This window comes from Phragmites australis, chromosome 5 (genome assembly GCF_958298935.1).
Source record: "Phragmites australis chromosome 5, lpPhrAust1.1, whole genome shotgun sequence".
Lineage (NCBI taxonomy): Eukaryota > Viridiplantae > Streptophyta > Magnoliopsida > Poales > Poaceae > Phragmites > Phragmites australis.
In genome coordinates, this window is record NC_084925.1 from 30,234,664 (window position 1) to 30,254,958 (window position 20,295).

The following is a 20,295-nucleotide window of genomic DNA, read 5'->3' on the forward strand; positions in this document are numbered from 1 at the left end:
CAAACACCAAAGTTGGGAGAAGACACTTAGTGCTCAAAGATCCACTTTTAAATTCTAGCACTCAAACTCTCATTTTCAAATCCCCCTCAAAGGTGAACACTTTCTTGGGAAAGGAGTGGGGCCTTTTGCTTTGGAGAGCTCTTAGATTCGAAATGGGTAGAGACTTAACGAGAGAGGGGGGAAGGGTTATAAAGAGACTTTTTCAGAAACTAGCCGTTGGACACCTTTTCAACTCATATCGAATGTTTTGAACTCCATATCGAAACATCCGATCAATTCAAAATGTCAAATTTGAACTTCAAAAACTAACTCAAATCTTGTGAAAATCACACATCGGAACATCCGATGTGAAAAATTAAATCGAGACAGAAATGTCTGTGTTGGCTAAAACCGAATGTTTCGACCGGATCGGAACATCCGATCCAACTTTCGGAACATCTGATATTGAATTTTTACTCTAAATCGAGACATCTGAACTTGATAAAGTCAGACATTTTGACTCACATCGAAACATCTAATATTAAAAAAAAAAACAGTGAACCCTGACTTTTGAAATTTTGGAACATTCGATGTCACACAAAGAAAATTGACTCGGTAAATAAGTTGTGAGCTTGTGTCTTTTTCTAGACTTAGATCTTTTTTAGCACTAAGAATAAAACCAAACTATAATATTGCACCTCTCTTAATAGTACGACGGTCCTATACTCCATTTCAAAAACAAAATAATATTTAAAAGATTAAACTGTTCGTCGTCTTCTTTCTTCAAAATAATATTTATAATTATCTTCTAATCAATGCATCATATGACATATTGTTATTATCCTAAGTGAGATCTAATCTATGTAAAATTTCATATTTTCTAGTTTGATATACACAACTAATAAATAAATATCTATATTTTAAATAAGTATTTGTATAATCCACCTACTGGTCTTAGTCTGGAACAATTTTGTATTTTTAGCTTGAGCCGGTGGACAAACTTGGAGGCGGCCAATTCAATCGGCTGCGTGTTAATAACCCTGGTCGTTCAAGGGGCTAATTTTGCTAGTATTCGATAAGTAGCTGCCCTCACGTGGATACTCGACCGGTCTTTTGTTACTACTCGTGGAAAATCCGGCACGATGACAAAGAACGGAGCCTACGCGTTTGGTTTGATACGAACGTCCATTTCGATGGCCAGCAAGTTGAGCCGTCACACACGAATGTACTACGTCCAGGCCAGGGGAGAAAAAAGAGAAACGCCCATGCATTTCGAGCTTTTGGTGGTTCAATGATTTGGTCCCTTCAAAAGTTTTCATATTAGACGCATGCGATGGACTTTTCAGAGGTATAATATGGAACAGGGGCGAGGTTAGGGTATCATACAAATCTGCTTATAAATAGTATGACTTGGTAAACCTGATTCGATCTGGTCCAATTAGTACAAAGAGCTCGGTTTAGGTTTAATTTTCTAGACCATTGATTTTTTCGATTAGATTCGGGTTTTGAAAGTACGCCTAAACATAAAAAAAACCTAAACCTGATCTGAAAAACCGCTATTAAATCAAGCTTGGATTTGTGGTTATCATATTAGGTTTTTCAAAGCTTGGCTCGATCTGGCTTTTGAACAGATACTGTGTGGTACCTGTGCACTGCCACAAGTAAAACAAAATTTTAGTATTAGTTGTCTTATGTTGACTATATATATATATATGGTAAATTAAGCTTTTAAATCAATATTTATTTTAGACTGTGTATTTGACAATACCATCAATTAAATTATAGTTTTGCCCTAGCATGGAACCATGAAACAAGTACGCGTCGTGCCGGTTGTAGCACGACCCCACAGATTGTAGCCAACCGGCACCGCGAGTTCCTGTCGTGCCCAGCAGACTCCAGCGCAGGCACGCGCTTGGACCGGTCCTGGTGGACCGTCCCCACCGCCTCGGCTCCCCTCTCGCTGGACCTCGGGTCCCACGGCGCGTCCCCGTGCTCCCGGCGCACCCAGCACAGAGCACGCAGGCGAGAACGGAATCTGGTCGCGGCGCCACCGCCGAGGGGTGAAAAGGAAAACCAATGGCGAGCAGTGGGGCCTGCATGGGAGGACGTGGGCCCCGCGGAAGCGGTGGGCCCACGTGGCGGCATGCACGTAGGGGAAGGGAGGGGCGCAGCGTGATCCGCGTCGCGGAGACGGTGGTCTCACAACATGGGCGTCACATGGGAGGTGCAGTTCTCGGCGTTGCCAAGCTGGCATGAGCTGTTACGCATTTTCCCCTGCCTCTGCCTGCGTATCGTATATACCCCTCTCTCTGGAAACCTTTTTTTACGTTTTCTTTTTGAAGGGGGAGTTTATATTTCGTGCGAAAAAATAATCTCCTTGCCATTTATTTGGCTGCAGAATATTTTCCCAAATATGAGTGGTTGTGGTTCTCAAAATATTGCACGGTTTTTTTCTTTTTAAGGTGATGAATTGCACTGTCGTGGCAATGCTATGTCAGGGTGGCAATGCCATTTTCCGGCCAGGCAACAACTGGTGGGTTTTTTTTATTTCAATGCCTGATTTCGTGGAAATGATGTTACGGGAGGCTGATTTGGTAGCTGGGTGAGAATAATGGCTGCACACCCATGATTAGGAATGAAAACGGTTTGAAAACATAGAAAATATCTAAATCATTTTTAGTTTCACATTTTTATTCGAAAACAAAGTCTATAATGATAATATCGATAAATAATACGATATCGATGATATGAGAAAACTGAAAACGATGTAATCTCGATGGAAACATACCGGTATCAATTAGGAATCGATAATTCAAACTAAAAAATAATCTGACGTCAAATTGCTAGCTTACGCAATTACAGTCATATAGATATATGCAGAATATGTGAGGTCTTTGTAATTATGTTGTATAATAATACTTTGATAACCTATATACATATATATAGTGATATAAATAAATAAAAGACCAAAATACCCTCATGGCTATATCATGTGGGCTGTGGGCTTTCTATCTCTCTAACAGTTTCACTCGATCCCGATCCCCATCTCTCTCCCCTAACCCAAACTTATAGCGGCTAAGCCAAGGCATGAGGCGGCATAGGGGTGAGCACGCGATGCAGCGCAGCTAAGGCACCTACGCGCAATGTGAGGTGAGAGTAGGTGTGTTGCTGCTCGAGGTTCCTGCGCACGGCGCAACACGAGGGCAGGGCTCAGGCGCTCAGCATGCCATCGCTACCACCACATGAGGAGGAACCGAGGAAGGGCGTCATCGCCTCGCCAGCTCGTTGCGTTGTCTGGCCAAGGTGGGGTGAAGGAGAAAGGTTGGAAGGGCGTCGCCGACTCGCCGCATCAAGGTCTTGAGGCCGACGATAGACGTGAGGAGGCACCGACTTGGAGCACCAAGGTCAAAGGAAGGCAATCCATCGGCTCCTTGCGTCATGTCCAGCGGGCGGCACTAGCGGGTGGCGCCGGAGGGCAGCATTGGCGGGCGACGCCTCTAGGGTTTGGGCGGCACAACTGTAAAGGAACGAGTGAATGAGGATGAAGATGTAGCCTAGATCGGTGAAGGACCTGGAGTACTGGGCCGCTAGGGGTTAAGGCTAGTAGTGGGAGGCGAAGGCTTATTGGGCCATGAGTCGGGCTAAAAATAGAAATTTTTGTCGATAATTACCGTCTAAAAATGAAAGAACTTGAAAATGATCAGAAGACACCTAAATCGTTTTCGATATCATTTTCATATAATTTTATCATTTTTCTTTTCCATTTTCGTTTTTGGAATTACTGTTACTAGCTAAAACGGTAATTTTTTTTTCGAAAAACCATACAAAATTCCAAAAATTACTGCTTTCGTTTTCATCCCTACCCATGATACTACTGTACCACCAGGTCCGACTTTAGAGACAAGCTAGATTTGGATGTATTCATCGGATTAGACTCTAACCATATAATTACATTCGTATATGTAGATATGAACAATATATACAGACCACCAAACGATCTTCTCCAAAAAAAAAAAATGCATAAACAGAGTTTGGATGGCAACCAAACACACCCATAAATGATAGGATTATTTGGGCATTCTAGTTTTTGTCAATAGATCAGATGGCGCCCTTATGCTCTGGGGGCTCATCATGTACATGCACGGATGAATGTTATGACCTGGATCCCCTTGATTTCACTGCTGGTCACTTATGCGTGAGGCTAAACACATGTGTCTTACTGTGACTTCGACGCAAGAGATCCCGGTCCGAATGCCATGGCATGTGCCTGCTGCCTCGCTCTGCTTTACCCTAGCCCTTGGGGAGACAGAAGCAGCATCAGGTGGGTTATCGGTCAGACCAATATACTATATATATGGCCGCGTTCTCAAAGAACAGGAATAAAGAAATCACGTCCAGTAAATTCTCGGCACACGATGGTTTCATTATAAAGCAGATGAAAAAAAATCATCGGTACACCATACACGATGCTAGCTTCACGTACACAAGTCCAACATGATACGCTCCCTGACATAATACTGCTAACTGCATACTCAGATACCAGTCATGAATGAGCAGGCAAGCAAGACGATAGATAGAGATGGAGCATATCGGGTTTTTTTTTGACCGATGCATGCAGATAATATCCATGTACTCCTATATTTCCTGTGAATGGAAGGACGTTCATTACCCATGTACCACCACCAGCAGCGAGCGAGCATCCAAAGCGCAGGCTCTCATGCGCATCAGTGGCGGACCGAGGTGTGCTATTATTATTATTCTATTGCGATCGACAAGCCAATCGTGGTTGAACGAGATGCGGAGAAGCACCGGAACTAAAATAATTAGATATATCACTTATTAGTTTATAGATCTATATATCTTATTTATCGAGCTTAAAAGTGTCATATATATATGATTAATCACTAGAAATATAAAAAATTACTAGTTAGGTACCCTGAGCTGGATCCGCATCTAGGCAGATGACCGCACATGCCACCAGCAGCCACCTATGATGATACGAGTTAGTCCAAATTCACGGTGCTACGTTAAATTACACGGAGGATCGTGCCATATATATACCTCCAACTGAAATACAGAATTGGTTCGCAAATATCAAGACGGCATAACAAGTTTATTGCATTCACAAATTGGTCACAAATTATACAGATATTAACAGTACAATTTTTTTTAAAAAAGCACTCCAAGACATCGTTTATTTTAATCTGAAGGTTAGTTAGTAAAGGTGTCGATCATTTCAAATCGACAAATTATCACCCTTTTGTTCCATGGTACAAAAGTAGTGGTCATTTTTACTTTCGGAAATCGAGAAAAATGTCATATGCCCTAATTGGTAGTGACATTTCACCCATGGCTGCCCGCATTGGGTCATATCCTTGCCCTTTTACCCCCTTCGGAAGTACGCAAGCTCCGATCTTTTTACCTAGCGGACCTCGCAGCATTAGGATGTAAGTTTTATATTTTTAATTATTGAAGTGATTTAAAAAATAAATTAAAGATTTATTTTTACTTAACTAAAATAAAATAAATAAATAAAGTGGTGACTTAGATGTACCGCTTACCTCCTAATCATAAGAAAACGTCAAAGTAAAAAAATGAAAAAAAGAACAAATCATTTTTTCCTTGGGAAAAGGCTGAGAATCGGGAGGAGCTCACAATTTTCCGACCACAGTCCCCCTTCCCCGACCCCGATGTCACCTTCTCCTGCATCACACAGCTCAGCAGCAGCATCGCCCCCCAGTCTCCATTTTTCTTTGTCTCTCTCGATCTTAAAAATCCAAAGCAGCCGTCGGACGCGCATTGCTCTTCTTGCCTCATCTCCTCGCCTACTCTTCCTCTGCTTCCCCGTCCCCGGGCCTGGAGCTAGAGTTTCTTGAGCTGCTGCTGGTGGCGGTGGTGCCTAGGTGTCGATCAGCAATGGGGAGGAGCAGCCACGCCTGCTCCATTCTTGGCTCGACCCTGCTTTTGCTGCTGTCTCTGGGCTCTGCCGCCGCGCAGAAGGGCTCGACTTGGAAGACCCTAAGTGGTACGCTCGATTCGCTGCGCTTCCCTTCGTTTCTTGAAAAATTACGCAGTATGTGTGTCTCTGATCTAATCTGATCTGGTTGATTTCTTGCTAGCATTTGCTTAAAGATCAGTTTTTTTTCACTTGCAATTGCAATTTTGGTTTTGTTTCGCTGTTTCGGCTGGATCTTTAGGATGAGAATGAGATGGATGCGCATTATTTTTCTTTGGCTCAAGCTTCTATTTTTCCGCAGCAAAATAATTTTGGTGGTCTTTAGCACTGATTGGGCGACTAGATTTCTGATTGGAAACTTGGGGGCCGTCCATGACGCTTACCTTTTCCTTTATAAAAGAAATTGCACGGTAGCCTTCCAGCTGAATGACATTTGGTTAGGATACGATAGCAACCTCTTTGAGATTAGTTTACATGACCATGCTCTAGTACAAGCCTACGCATAATAACGTTTTAGTGAGAAATACGCGTAAATCACTAGCTGTAGGCGTTGCTTATGGTATAGGGGGTTGTTTGTTGTGAGATTTGGAGTGGACCAGTGCTATGGATACGAATTTGGCCGTTATTTCTTTCTTGATTTACCGGCGATAATGGCCGATAATTGCAGATGGTCATGCATGTTGACCTAACTATATGCCATGTACGTTTTGTAATTTTGGTACTGGAGTTTCTACTGTGGCCATGCACTTAGGGTCCAGTGCTTCCGGCTTTCCTCAGACCTAACAGTAACAGTCATCTCATTTTCCCAGGAAAGGCTCCAGCAATCGTTGCTAAGGGTGGCTTCTCGGGCCTGTTTCCCGATTCCAGTGATTTTGCTTATATGTTTGTTGCGCTTGCTAGCTCTCCCGACACAGCCCTGTGGTGTGATATTCGGTTAACCAAGGATGGTGTCGGCATCTGCCTTCCGAGCATACAGATGGATAATTGTACGACCATAGCCAATGCTTTTCCAAAGGGGCAGAAGACCTACAATGTTAATGGTGTATCTACTGTGGGATGGTTCTCTGTGGACTATAAGTTCACTGATCTGAAAAATGTATTTCGTAAGTGCTGTCACAAGCTTGTACTTCAATAAAGTTCTATCATTTGATCTTGTGAAGTGCAATTGTTTTTTATATTTGGGTACATTCAAAGGAAACTGTTCAAATGCCGATGCATTTAATCTTCTATTACGTTTTCAACTCAGCTGTTTTGGTTGTCTAACTCACTAACTCAGTTTGATATTTACAGTGCAACAATCGGTCCTATCTCGTGGACCTTACTTCGATGGTGTCTTCCAAATACTTACTGTTGAAGCTGTTTTGTCCCAATATAAGGCCCCTGCTGTTTGGTTAAATGTGCAGGTAGGGCTAAAATTTTAACTACTTGCGCTGAACTACAAATTGGGTGATTTTCCTCACCTTAACATGTGGTTTGTGAAAATTGCAGCAAGACAGTTTCTACAGCCAGTTTAATCTTAGCATGAGAGGCTATATCCTGTCGACATCAAAACAATCCATTGTTGACTACATCTCATCGCCTGAAGTGAACTTCCTCACCAGCATATCTGGAAGAGTTAGCAAGAAGACAAAGCTTGTGTTCCGCTTTCTTGATGAACGCTCTATTGAGCCATCTACAAACCAGACATATGGCTCAATGTTGAAAAACCTAACATTCGTCAAGACTTTTGCTTCTGGAATACTTGTCCCCAAAAACTATATCTGGCCTGTTACACAAGATAATTATCTGCTGCCCCATACTTCAGTAGTTGATGATGCTCATAAAGCAGGGCTAGAAATATATGCTGCTGATTTCGCAAATGACTTTACTTTCAGCTACAACTACAGCTATGATCCATTAGCAGAATATCTCAACTTCATTGATGGTGCCTTCTCGGTTGATGGTGTATTGACTGATTTCCCTATTACTCCTTCAGAGGCAGTTGGTGAGTCCACCTTCTATCCTCTCCTCATAATTTCATGCACTCAAGCTGGCCACTTGGTCAGTGTGATCTTTTATTAAGAACAGTTATAATGAAATCATGGTCCACTTTTCAACTTTTGGCATTCATCTTTGAACAAGTTGGAGATGTAGTATGGATCGTGGCTTCTCTGGTCTTGATCCTTTTTTTCCCCTGCAGGTTGCTTTAGTAACCTGAACAACAGCAAGACAGATCATGGTACACCTGCTTCCTTTGTCAATTCATGCTTAACTTCACGCATTTTATAATGGTACTGAACTTCAGCTTTCACGGCACTGCAGCTAAACCTCTAGTTATCTCTCACAATGGTGCCAGTGGGGATTACCCAGACTGCACTGACCAAGCTTATGAAAAGGCAGTTGCTGATGGTGCAGATGTAATTGACTGTCCTGTTCAAGTGACCAAAGATGGCATACCGATATGCATGAGTTCCATTGACCTAATGGATGTTACAACTGTTGCAACAACACAATTTTCTGCACAAGCAGTTACTATAAACGATCTGAAGGCTACTCCTGGAGTCTTTACCTTCAACCTCACTTGGGATGATATTGTGAGGAACCTGAAGCGTAAGTTAATTTGAACTCTTTTTTTGGTAAACCCGAATGTTTTCCTACTCAAATAGATACCAAATTTTGAGACATTGTAATGCATATACAGTTATGCTAATTGCTAAGTCTATATTTTGTGTTGTACAATTTGATCAACTAGTGAACAGTTAATGTCCCATCTGTGATGTTTCTTGCACTCATCATGTATTTGTTTGAAGACTGACATTTTTGTATTTACAGCCATGATATCAAACCCTATGAGCACATATCACGTATTCAGAAATCCCAGAAACAAGAATGCAGGAAATTTTATGAGATTATCAGACTTTTTGGCCTTTACGGAAGGAAGGGATTTGTCAGGAATCATGATCAGTGTAGAGGTAAGAATTTAATTCTATAGAAATAGGTTATATCTAGTGTGAACCCATATTTGAGTGATGTTTACCTAAGTCGTGGCGCTGGCTATTGGATGAGTCTTGGTTGTGCTGTTCCAAATCTCTTATTGAGTATACTAGCAAAAATACCAAGAGCAATCCCTTTTGCGGGTTGCTCCAGTAATCCTTCTTCTAGAAAAACTTTACAGATCTTAAAGCACATGTACAATTAGTTGGTAAAATTGTATTTATATTAGATAATCAAAGACTAGACTGATGGAGCCTAAAAGAAATCACAAACATCTCTGGATTAGTGGCTAGCGCCCAACAAACTTTGTTAGGGTTCAGAACCCTGATGTTTCGCGGATTCGAAACATGCCGTTGTGTTCGAATTGATGTATTGTAATGCTGAATGTATTTAGTTGCGGGCATGCCAGTATATAAACGTATATGAGAGAAACAGAAGACAAAATGTAATTGAAACACGTAACTTTATTCATTCATTATTGAAATTATAAAGTACAATTTCATAGATTACAATTTTCTCACACACACATACGCACACGCTGTTTGATTGAGTCTTTCAGCGATCGTGTCTTCCTGGTTCCCGTGGCCTCATAAGGCCATCGGTTAATTACGTCCGATTTCTCGGACAACATCTGATTAAGCTGCTTCACTGATCGTCGTCAGGTCGTCTCTGAGTCTGTAAAGCTGTAGTCACACCATCAAAACAGATCAAAGTAAGCGTTAGAAAAATAATTAAAAGGAAAAGACGGGACAAACAGTCTAACGTGAGCTTTATAGACTATTTATATATTCCAGGTCATCATCGGCCACATAGGCTTCAGAATCTGTAGCTCCTCATCATTGGCCTCAGCCTCAGGTACTACAAGAGAGCAGTGGGAGAGGGAGTATAGATACACGTCAGTTTACCAGGTACAACCTGTCGGGAGCCCGGCAAACAGCGCGTCTCTAGACTCCTATCTACAACCTTTGCACTATCCCACAGGCAACTCAGCCACGAAGGTAAACACTACAAAGGCGAAAGGGTAATAACAATGGCAAACAAAAAGATAACCGAATTGCCGGGCCTCCACAAAGTCATCGACCATGATACAATACCCAACTCATTGATCATCATTAGCACTTTAATCAAACTATCAATGGAAACAACGGTAAAAAGGGCCTCGAACATATCATTGACTCCATAATAGGAAAGTCACCACAACAGGGCCATATCAGTAGCAGGTAAAAGGGCACCCAGGGCAAAAGGCCACCGAAGCACCGGGGCATTACATGCATTAGGCAAATAATTGATCAACAAGAGGGCTCATAGCAACTGAGCCACATCCAGCAACTATAGACAACAACACGATATCAAACAGGACCAAAAAATTTGCATCGTCAGGTCCTTCATTAACAACTGTGATTTGAAACAACAGAACCACAAGGGGTCTACAAATGGTGCCACCATTACTGCTTTCCAGCCAACAAAGCAATGCTATCACCAGAACAAGCCCATAATACATCAGATGGCAGCACAATATCATCATCGACTAGCCACTGGCATAAGGGGCAATAAGGCATCACTGCTTGGTTAAGAGCAAAACAGCCATATGTCGACACAAAGCAACAACATCTACTAGAACAGAGCCAGCACCCATCTCATTAGAGGGAGAAGAAGCCGGTGACCACAACAGGTAAACAAAGGCCGGCCATAAACTAGAATCGGCAGCAGCTTAGTGCAACAAGATCACAGAACATCTTGGCTAAAGCTAACACCATATCAAACATGACCAACAACAGCACACCAGCCCATGGCCATGGCGTGAACGCCAGCCGAAGCTCATCACAGATAAGGAAACACCAACAACATCTCGGCGACAAAGGCACATGCACACAATGGCCATGGCGTTCAGGAAGCGCTCGGCGGCGCTTAGACCGCCTTACACCCAACCGGCCACATGAGCACCACAACACATAAAAGGGGCAACAACCATCTGTACCCATCCAAATTCATGACAGTAATGCCCACCTCCATGGCCATGGCGCAAAGACAACCGGATCCAATCGCAGAACAAGAGTAGTCAACCAAAATCACATCACACCATCTCCACGGCCATGGCGATAAGGCATCGATCGAATTCATCCCAACACAAAGATCAGCCGACCAACACACATAGCACTTTCCACGGACGTGGCCAACAAGAGTTGGCCAGATCACAGAACAAAATAACCATCGCATGGCGCGACATGAAGGATGACCGATCACCACATCGCAAAGAGTAGCCGGCCACCAAGATCACAACTTCACAGACGTGGCAAAGAGGCACCGGCCGGATTACCACCTGCTCGCGCACGGACGTGGCCTGAAGTGATAGGATAAGTCCTTGTGCAGTCTTTGTGGGGCTGCTACATGATGATAGGATAAGTCCTTGCTGCCCATATGCTTTAGGACAGCATCTAGGACATCTAGGACATCATCTTAGACTAGAGGACAGCATCTAGGACAGCATCTTAGACTGTACCACAGCATCTAGGACAGCATCTTAGACTAGCATCTTAGACTAGCATCTTAGACTAGCATCTTGGCATATGCTTGGCTGGCCATGGGCCTATAAATATGTATCCCTAACCCCTCAGGTTGGTATGGCATTGTATGAGAAGTGAGAAATAAACCAGAAAAATTTGCCCCAACTCCTAGTGTCATCCTCTCTATGAGAGTAAGAATTCTGCTACTACCAAGAGTAAGAATTCAGCGACTAACAACTGGTATCAGAGCCTGTTTATCCTGTAGCCTGAGCATCTCTTGCTCATCTCCCCCCTCAGCCTCGCAGCAGCCCCAGCTAAGAGCAGCAGCAGCCCCGGTTGCTCCTGCTCACTCCTCTCCCTCTGCACAGACGAGCAGCAGCTCGTCTGAAGCAGCCCTCTCCCCACGCAGCAGCTCTCCCCCGGTAGCGCGTCATGTCCGCAGGGCAGTCTCAGCGCTCGGTCGCCTCGAGCACGCGGCGTCGGCAGGAGGCCGAACTTGCCGCGGCAGAGGAACGCAAGCGAGCGGCGGAAGAGACCGCTGCGGCGGCGGCAAGGGCGTCGAGGCTAGCAGCGGCGGAGCTGGCAGCAGCCAGAGCGGAGGCAGAAGCAGCGGCGGCGGCGGATGCAGCGCGTGCGGCGGCAGCAGAGGTCGAGGCTCTGCGCGGCAGCACCGGCAGCTCCATTTCTGCTGACGACAGCGCCGACGCGGATCTCGAGCTGCCGGAGGCAGAGGCAGCGCGAGAGCGGGCGGCACAGTGGGCAGCCGCGCACACCCACGAGCGCGGCGGCAGCCCAGACAGGCGCGGACGCGCCGGCGGCGCTCCTGGAGGAGGCGTGCACGCCGGCGGCGCTCCTGGAGGAGGCGTGCACGGCAACGGTGGCGGACGGGTCGATGGAGAGCGCGGCCTTCACAGGCGGCGTGGCTCTCTCTCCCCGGATCGGTACCGTGGTCACCACGGTTTCCAGGCTGTTGTCAGGGACGTCGGCCCCGGCGGTGGGTGGCCTACCCTCACTAAGACCAACTATGTTGAGTGGGCTGCGGTGATGAGGGTAAAGCTCCAGGTGCGGCACATGTGGGAGGCAGTCCGGTACGGCGACGTCGACTACGACCAGGATCGACGGGCGCTGGATGCCCTCATCGCTGCAGTCCCGTCCGAGATGCAGTTCTCGCTTACCAATAAGCGGACTGCCAAGGAGGCTTGGGATGCCATCGCTGCGGCACGCATCGGCAGCGACCGCGCCCGCAAATCCACACTGCAGGCACTTCGCAAGGAGTGGGAGAACCTGGCCTTCAAGCCAGGTGAGGACGTTGATGACTTTGCTCTCCGTCTCAACACTCTGTTGCAGAAGATGGTGCAGTTCGGCGACGACACCTACGGCGAGGAGAGAGCCGTCGAGAAGCTCTTCCGCTGCGTCCCCGAGAAGTACAAGCAGATGGCTCGCTCGATCGAGTCTCTGCTGGATCTCTCCACGATGTCGATCGAGGAGGCGATAGGTCGCCTCAAGGTCGTCGACAGCGATGAGCCACAGTCTCTCTCGGGGCCCATCACCACTGGCGGGAAGCTCCTTCTCACTCGGGAGCAGTGGGATGCCTGCCAGGGTGACCGGAGGAAGGGGGAGCCTTCTTCCACGACAGGCGGCCGCAAGCGTGGCAAGGCGCGCAAGGCGCGCAGAGACGCCGAGGCCGGGGCGCGAGGACGTGCCGAGGGTGATGCTCGCGGAGGCGCCCAGGGCGGCGCCGCCGGCAAGCACAAGCCGGCACGAGACGACACCTGCCGCAACTGTGGCCGGCTTGGCCATTGGGCCAAGGACTGTCGTCAGCCACGACGCGGCCAGGCCCACGTCGCACAAGCGGAGGAGGAGGAGCCGGCTCTGTTCATGGCTCATGCGAGCATAGAGCTACCTCCAGCGGCACCGGCCGCAGCGGCTCTCCTCCACCTTGACGAGCCAAAAGCCCACGCCCTCCTCGGTGACGGCTCCGGCAGCGACAAGACTGACGGGTGGTGCCTCGACACCGGCGCCACCCATCACATGACCGGTCGACGGGAGTTCTTCACCGAGCTTGACTCTAGCGTCCGAGGCTCCGTCAAATTTGGGGATGCCTCCGGCGTGGAGATCAAGGGCGTCGGTTCCGTCATCTTCACCGCCGTGTCTGGTGAGCACAGGCTGCTCACCGGAGTCTACTACATTCCCGCGTTGAGGAACTCTATCATCAGCTTGGGACAGCTGGATGAGAACGGTTCGCGCGTGGTGGTTGAGGACGGAGTCATGAGGATTTGGGATCGCCGTCGTCGCCTTCTTGCCAAGGTAACCAGAGGCACAAATCGACTCTACGTCCTTAACGTGCAGGTGGCACAACCCCTCTGTCTCGCCGCTCGTCGGGACGACGAGACGTGGCAGTGGCACGAGCGCTTCGGGCACCTTCACTTCGAGGCCCTGAAGCGGCTCAGTGCCGCAGAGATGGTGCGAGGCCTGCCGTGCCTCGACCATGTGGAGCAGCTCTGCGACGTCTGCGTGTTGACGAAGCAGAGGCGACTCCCCTTTCCCCAGCAGGCGAGCTTTCGAGCCAAGGAGAGGCTCGAGCTTGTGCACGGGGACTTGTGTGGCCCGGTGACACCGGCCACACCGGGAGGACGACGCTACTTCCTGCTGCTCGTCGACGACCTCTCCCGCTACATGTGGGTGATGGTCCTCGGCAGCAAGGGAGAGGCTGCGGACGCCATCAGGCGCGCGCAGGCTGCTGCGGAGGCGGAGTGCGGCCGCAAGCTGCGCGTGCTGCGCACCGACAACGGCGGCGAATTCACGGCGGCTGAATTTGCGTCGTACTGCGCTGACAAGGGCATTCAGCGCCACTACTCCGCGCCGTACAGCCCGCAGCAGAACGGCGTCGTCGAGCGGCGCAACCAGACGGTTGTGGGGATGGCTCGGGCCCTCCTCAAGCAGAGGGGGATGCCGGCTGTCTTCTGGGGAGAGGCGGTGGTGACGGCCGTCTATATCCTCAACCGCTCGCCTACCAAGGCGCTCGACGGCAGGACGCCGTACGAGGCTTGGCATGGGCGCAAGCCGGCGGTCTCCCACTTGCGGGTCTTCGGCTGCCTCGCGTTCGCCAAGGAGCTTGGCCACATCAGCAAGCTCGACGACAGGAGCACTCCGGGAGTGTTCATCGGCTACGCGGAGGGCTCGAAGGCCTACCGCATCCTCGACCCGAAGACACAGCGTGTGCGCACGGCGCGCGACGTTGTGTTCAACGAAGGGCGAGGATGGGCGTGGGACAAGGCGGTGGACGACGGCTCGGCTCCAACGTACGACGACTTCACTGTCGAGTACGTCCACTTCGAGGAAGCTGGGGGAGTAGGCAGCTCTTCTTCGACGAGCGTGTCTACCCCAGTCCCCGAGCCTCCACCGACCCCGGCGCCTGCTACTTCGAAAGCACCACGCTCTCCAGCCAGGACCTCGGCTGCGATGAGTTCTTCGCCAGCTCCACCACAGCCGGCAACGCCACGCACTCCAGCACCGACAGGCACCTCTCCGGGCACGTCTACTCCAACACCAGCTCGTGTCGAGCACAGCCCGGTTGAGCTCGCTACTCCGCTCTCTCACGACGAGGAGCGTATCGACGCGTACCACGACGGCGAGCCGTTGCGGTACCGTACGATGGAGAACCTTCTCGGCGACCAGCCGGTGCCGGGACTGGTGCCTCACGATCTGGAGGCGCAGTTGCACCTTGCGTGTGACGACGGCGAGTCTCGGTCGTTTGCAGAGGCCGAGAGACACGCGGCATGGCGCGCCGCGATGCAGTTGGAGATGGATGCGGTTGAGAAGAACCGCACCTGGGAGCTTGCTGACCTCCCTCGTGGTCACCGAGCGATCACCCTTAAGTGGGTGTTCAAGCTGAAGAGGGATGAAGCCGGCGCCATCGTCAAGCACAAGGCTCGCTTGGTGGCACGAGGTTTCGTGCAGCAGGAGGGGGTCGACTTCGACGACGCCTTCGCTCCCGTGGCACGGATGGAGTCCGTGCGACTCCTCCTTGCGCTAGCTGCCCAGGAGGGCTGGCGTGTTCATCACATGGACGTCAAGTCGGCGTTCCTTAACGGCGACTTGAAGGAGGAGGTCTACGTGCACCAGCCGCCGGGATTTACGATCCCCGGCAAGGAGGGCAAGGTGCTCCGCCTGCGCAAGGCCCTCTATGGCTTGCGGCAGGCACCGAGGGCGTGGAATGCCAAGTTGGATTCCACGCTAAAAGGGATGGGCTTCGAGCAAAGCCCGCACGAGGCGGCCATCTACCGACGGGGCAGTGGAGGAACTGCTCTGCTGGTGGGTGTCTACGTCGACGACTTGGTGATCACCGGCATCAAGGATGCGGAGGTGGCGGCATTCAAGGAAGAGATGAAGGCCACCTTCCAGATGAGTGACCTGGGACCTCTCTCCTTCTACCTGGGGATCGAGGTGCACCAGGATGACTCCGGGATCACGCTTCGACAGACCGCCTACGCCAAGCGCGTCGTTGAGCTAGCTGGGCTCACCGACTGCAACCCAGCTCTCACTCCGATGGAGGAGAGGCTGAAGCTGAGCCGCGACAGCACGACGGAGGAGGTGGACGCTACGCAGTACCGGCGTCTTGTGGGGAGCCTTCGCTACCTCGCCCACACACGGCCGGACTTGGCATTCTCCGTCGGCTACGTTAGTCGGTTCATGCAGCGACCGACGACGGAGCACCAGCAGGCTGTGAAGAGGATCATCCGCTACGTTGCGGGGACTCTCGACCACGGCCTCTACTACCCTAGGTGCCCTGGGGCGGCACACTTCGTCGGGTACAGCGACAGCGACCACGCCGGCGACATCGACACCAGCAAGAGCACGAGCGGGATCCTCTTCTTCCTCGGCAAGTGCCTCGTTAGCTGGCAGTCGGTCAAGCAGCAGGTGGTGGCTCTGTCCAGCTGCGAGGCCGAGTACATAGCGGCCTCCACCGCTTCAACTCAGGCGCTCTGGCTCGCTCGACTGCTTGGTGATCTCCTCGGCAGAGACACTAGAGCGGTGGAGCTCAGGGTGGACAGCAAGTCCGCTCTAGCCCTGGCAAAGAACCCCGTTTTCCATGAACGCAGCAAGCACATCCGGGTGAGGTACCACTTCATCCGAGGCTGTTTGGAGGAAGGGAGCATCACGGCGAGCTACATCAACACCAAGGATCAGCTTGCGGACCTGCTCACCAAGCCTCTTGGGAGGCTCAAGTTCCTTGAGCTCTGCTCCAGGACCGGGATGGTTCAATCTTCCCACAAGACGACGCACAAGACTTAGGGGGAGAATGATAGGATAAGTCCTTGTGCAGTCTTTGTGGGGCTGCTACATGATGATAGGATAAGTCCTTGCTGCCCATATGCTTTAGGACAGCATCTAGGACATCTAGGACAGCATCTTAGACTAGAGGACAGCATCTAGGACAGCATCTTAGACTGTACCACAGCATCTAGGACAGCATCTTAGACTAGCATCTTAGACTAGCATCTTAGACTAGCATCTTGGCATATGCTTGGCTGGCCATGGGCCTATAAATATGTATCCCCAACCCCTCAGGTTGGTATGGCATTGTATGAGAAGTGAGAAATAAACCAGAAAAATTTGCCCCAACTCCTAGTGTCATCCTCTCTATGAGAGTAAGAATTCTGCTACTACCAAGAGTAAGAATTCAGCGACTAACATGAAGGCCTTCCGGCGACACCTGGTCACTCACGGACGCGACCCAAAGGCCGGTCGGCGACACCCGCTCATTCACGGACGCGACCCGAAGGCCGGCTGGCGACACCTGCTTGCACAAACGCGACGCAAAGGCCGGTCGGCATACCTACTTGCACGGACGCGACGCAAAGCGCCGGTTGACATCTGTAGCACATATGGAGGGGGAGGGGAAACGGATCGCTGCAGAGACCCACCAGCAAGGGCAACGACGGCCATGGCACTCTGGCGAGATGACTTGTGCGGCGAGGATGCCTCTCTCAATGGATCTCCCTCCACTCTCTTCCCTCTCTCTCTAGCTCTCTCCTCTAGCTCTCTTCTCTTCTCTCTCAGATCCGGCCTTTTTCTACCGCGAGCATCCCTCTCCGGGCTATATAGCCGGTGGCTAGGGTTCCTACTTGGCAAAATCGGATCGAGGTATTAGGGGTATAAGAACGGGAAGGGATAAGGACGGGTGCGCGTGGCTCGGGCGACGGATGACGCGGCTCGGGAGAGCACGAGCGTGACCAAGGTGGCGCGCTCGATCGGCTCTGGCCCAAGGAGCAGAAAGACGAGGGAAGGAGAGAGCGGCTCGGGCACGAGGGGAAGCGGCGGCGCAGCTCGAGCGCAGAGGAGGGGCGGCACGAGCGAGAGAGGGAGGCGGCGGTGGCTCGTGCGCGGGGGAGAAGAGGAACAGGTGCCCAGGGCCCCTAAGGCAGGCGGCGGCCGGGTAGATAAGGCATGGGGAGCTGGGCCAGGCCGGCTTGGGCCGGGAGAGGAGAGGACCGGGCCGGCCAAAAGAATGGGGCCCTCTAGGCTTCTTCTTTTTCTTTTTTTTTATGTGTATGTGTATGTACCCTAGCGCAAATAGATGACAAAATAGCATCGTACACCTGACAAGAGCGTCGGCCGCTGGGCCACTCCACTCGCTAATCATCTAATTTATGTTTAACCCTGTTGCTGCTAAGTCAGTATGATTGAAAAGTACAGCAATCAATTCATAAATATTTATTTAGTAATCCTTCACGAAATTGACTAACTTCTATGACTAGAGCATTGAGAACCTACATCTGTTTTGTTCAAAAGACCAAAAACAGCAAACAGACGCATTGTGTCTGTTTTTTTTAAATAACTTTAAATAAACAATACGATTTTACCTTATACTTTCCCTACAAAAGGATTATTGAAGGAAAACCATCCCTTTTTATAAATAGGATGCATCTTATGCTGGAGTTCTTGCAAGTCTTCTCAGAATCGCAGCACCTCATTCTCAGTTTTTTCACTTTTCAATTTGTGCAGCATGCTGCATTCATGGCAGAGAAGCTTGGATTTGGTGTGGTAGATGCAGTGATCAAAGCTCTTGATGACTCTGGTTACAGCAAACAGACTGCCCAGAAAATTATGATTCAGTCAACCAACAGCTCGGTTCTAGGGAAGTTCAAGCAGGAAACTAAGTACAACCTTGTCTACATGATCGAAGAAGATGTCAGAGATGCTACACCTTCCTCCCTTGCAGATATTAAGAAGTTTGCTGATGCTGTTTCTGTTCGTACCACATCCGTTTTCCCAGAGACCCATCATTTTTTGACAAACCAGAGTGATAATCTTGTTCAGTCCCTGCAGTCTGCTGGCCTTCCAGTTTATGTTTACGTGCTCATGAATGAGTTCGTTTCTCAACCATACGACTTCTTCTCAGACGCCACTTCACAGATCAATGCATACGTGCAACTTGCTAAGGTGGACGGACTCATCACTGATTTCCCTGGGACCGCTCACAGATACAAATGTACGTTCTTGATCACATTTTCATGCATTACCACATCCTTTGTAAAGCATTTCAAATCTATGCAGTTCTCGATGAATTTGTGCTCACCTTGCGTGGTTAATTTCATTTCTGCAGTGAACTCCTGCATGAACATGGGAAACAACACACCGGCCTTCATGACTCCTCCCCAGCTGGGGGGACTCCTTTCAGCTATAAGCCCATCTGCACAGCCCCCAGCAGCAGCCCCAATGCCGCTCTTGACGGACTCTGACGTTGCAGAACCACCTCTACCTCTGGTTAGCAACACCACAGCTTCATCGCCTTCAGACGCCGCCCTCGGAATGCCGACTGATGTTTCAATCCTCGTCACGGTGCTGATGCTATGCGCTTCTCTCCTGATCTGAGGGCAGCCTTGCACATGCGGGCATGACACGCTAGAGCTCTGAGAATTCACGTCGAGCTGCTAATAGCTATTCTTTCCACCACTTTAATGTAGTGGTTCTTTTTGGTTTTGCTGTATTTTGGGGGATGGATGTTCAACTTGATACCTCAACTAGCTACATATTGGTACATATGTGTGGTGATACATTGTGGTGGTACATATTTTTACTGCCTACCTGCCTTTGAATTCAGATCGTTAAATTCACATTTCACTGAGCAGCGAGTACTTAGTATTAACCCAACATAGGAGAAACATGATAGGATTCTTATGAGCATTGAATAGGAGATGAATTTTCTACTCTTATCTGATTAAGCTCTAAGTGGCAATTTTAGATCATACGTTATTATTACTGAATATATAATTTTTTTAATATTACATTTTTTACGGATATTTTTGAAATAGTACCGAAAACAAGAAAATTTTAAAACTAATACCTATTCATCCTACAGTATGGTGAAATCTTGTTTTCGTTGTACCGTACAGTGAAAATACTGTTTTTTGTCGTACCGTATGGCGAAAATTGCTGATGTGGCACCGGCAGCAGCATAGGGGTGCATGGCTGCAGTTACGAGGTAGTTTTCGCCGTACGGTTTGGTAAAAATCGTACGGCGAAAATTGTATTTTCGTCGTACGGGATGACGAAAAATGTGGATATAATCGTGGCCCTGCGCCTGCACACTGCGTCATCTCATTTCAATCCGCGTTGTCTCGGTTCTCCTCGACCGCGCAGAGAGGAGCACGCGAGCAGAGATGAGAAAAGAGGAAGAAGAGAGGAGGAAGGGAGGAGGAAGAAGAGAGGAGGTAAGAGGAGGAGGAGAAAGAAGAAGAGTTGAGGAATTTTTTTTTCCTTTCTATTGTATTTTTAGATATACGTTTATCGATCTATTTGCATTTAGATTAACTTAGAGACTTAGCAAAATTTGTAAATGTTTATTTTAGGTAGAAATCTTTGTATTAATTATTATAG

General features: G+C 49.0%; 1 protein-coding gene across 1 annotated transcript; it reads left to right on the top strand.

Moving 5' to 3' along the window:
* The first annotated feature begins 5,635 nt into the window (after positions 1 to 5,635).
* On the top strand, positions 5,636 to 19,539 carry LOC133919188 (glycerophosphodiester phosphodiesterase GDPDL3-like). Its single transcript, XM_062363496.1, has 9 exons — positions 5,636 to 6,004; positions 6,745 to 7,038; positions 7,226 to 7,338; positions 7,424 to 7,919; positions 8,115 to 8,153; positions 8,237 to 8,524; positions 8,747 to 8,886; positions 18,421 to 18,907; positions 19,022 to 19,539. Exons 1-9 carry the CDS (start codon positions 5,896 to 5,898, stop codon positions 19,288 to 19,290), a joined length of 2,235 nt encoding a protein of 744 aa, XP_062219480.1. The 5' UTR covers positions 5,636 to 5,895; the 3' UTR covers positions 19,291 to 19,539.
* The last annotated feature ends 756 nt before the right edge of the window (positions 19,540 to 20,295 follow it).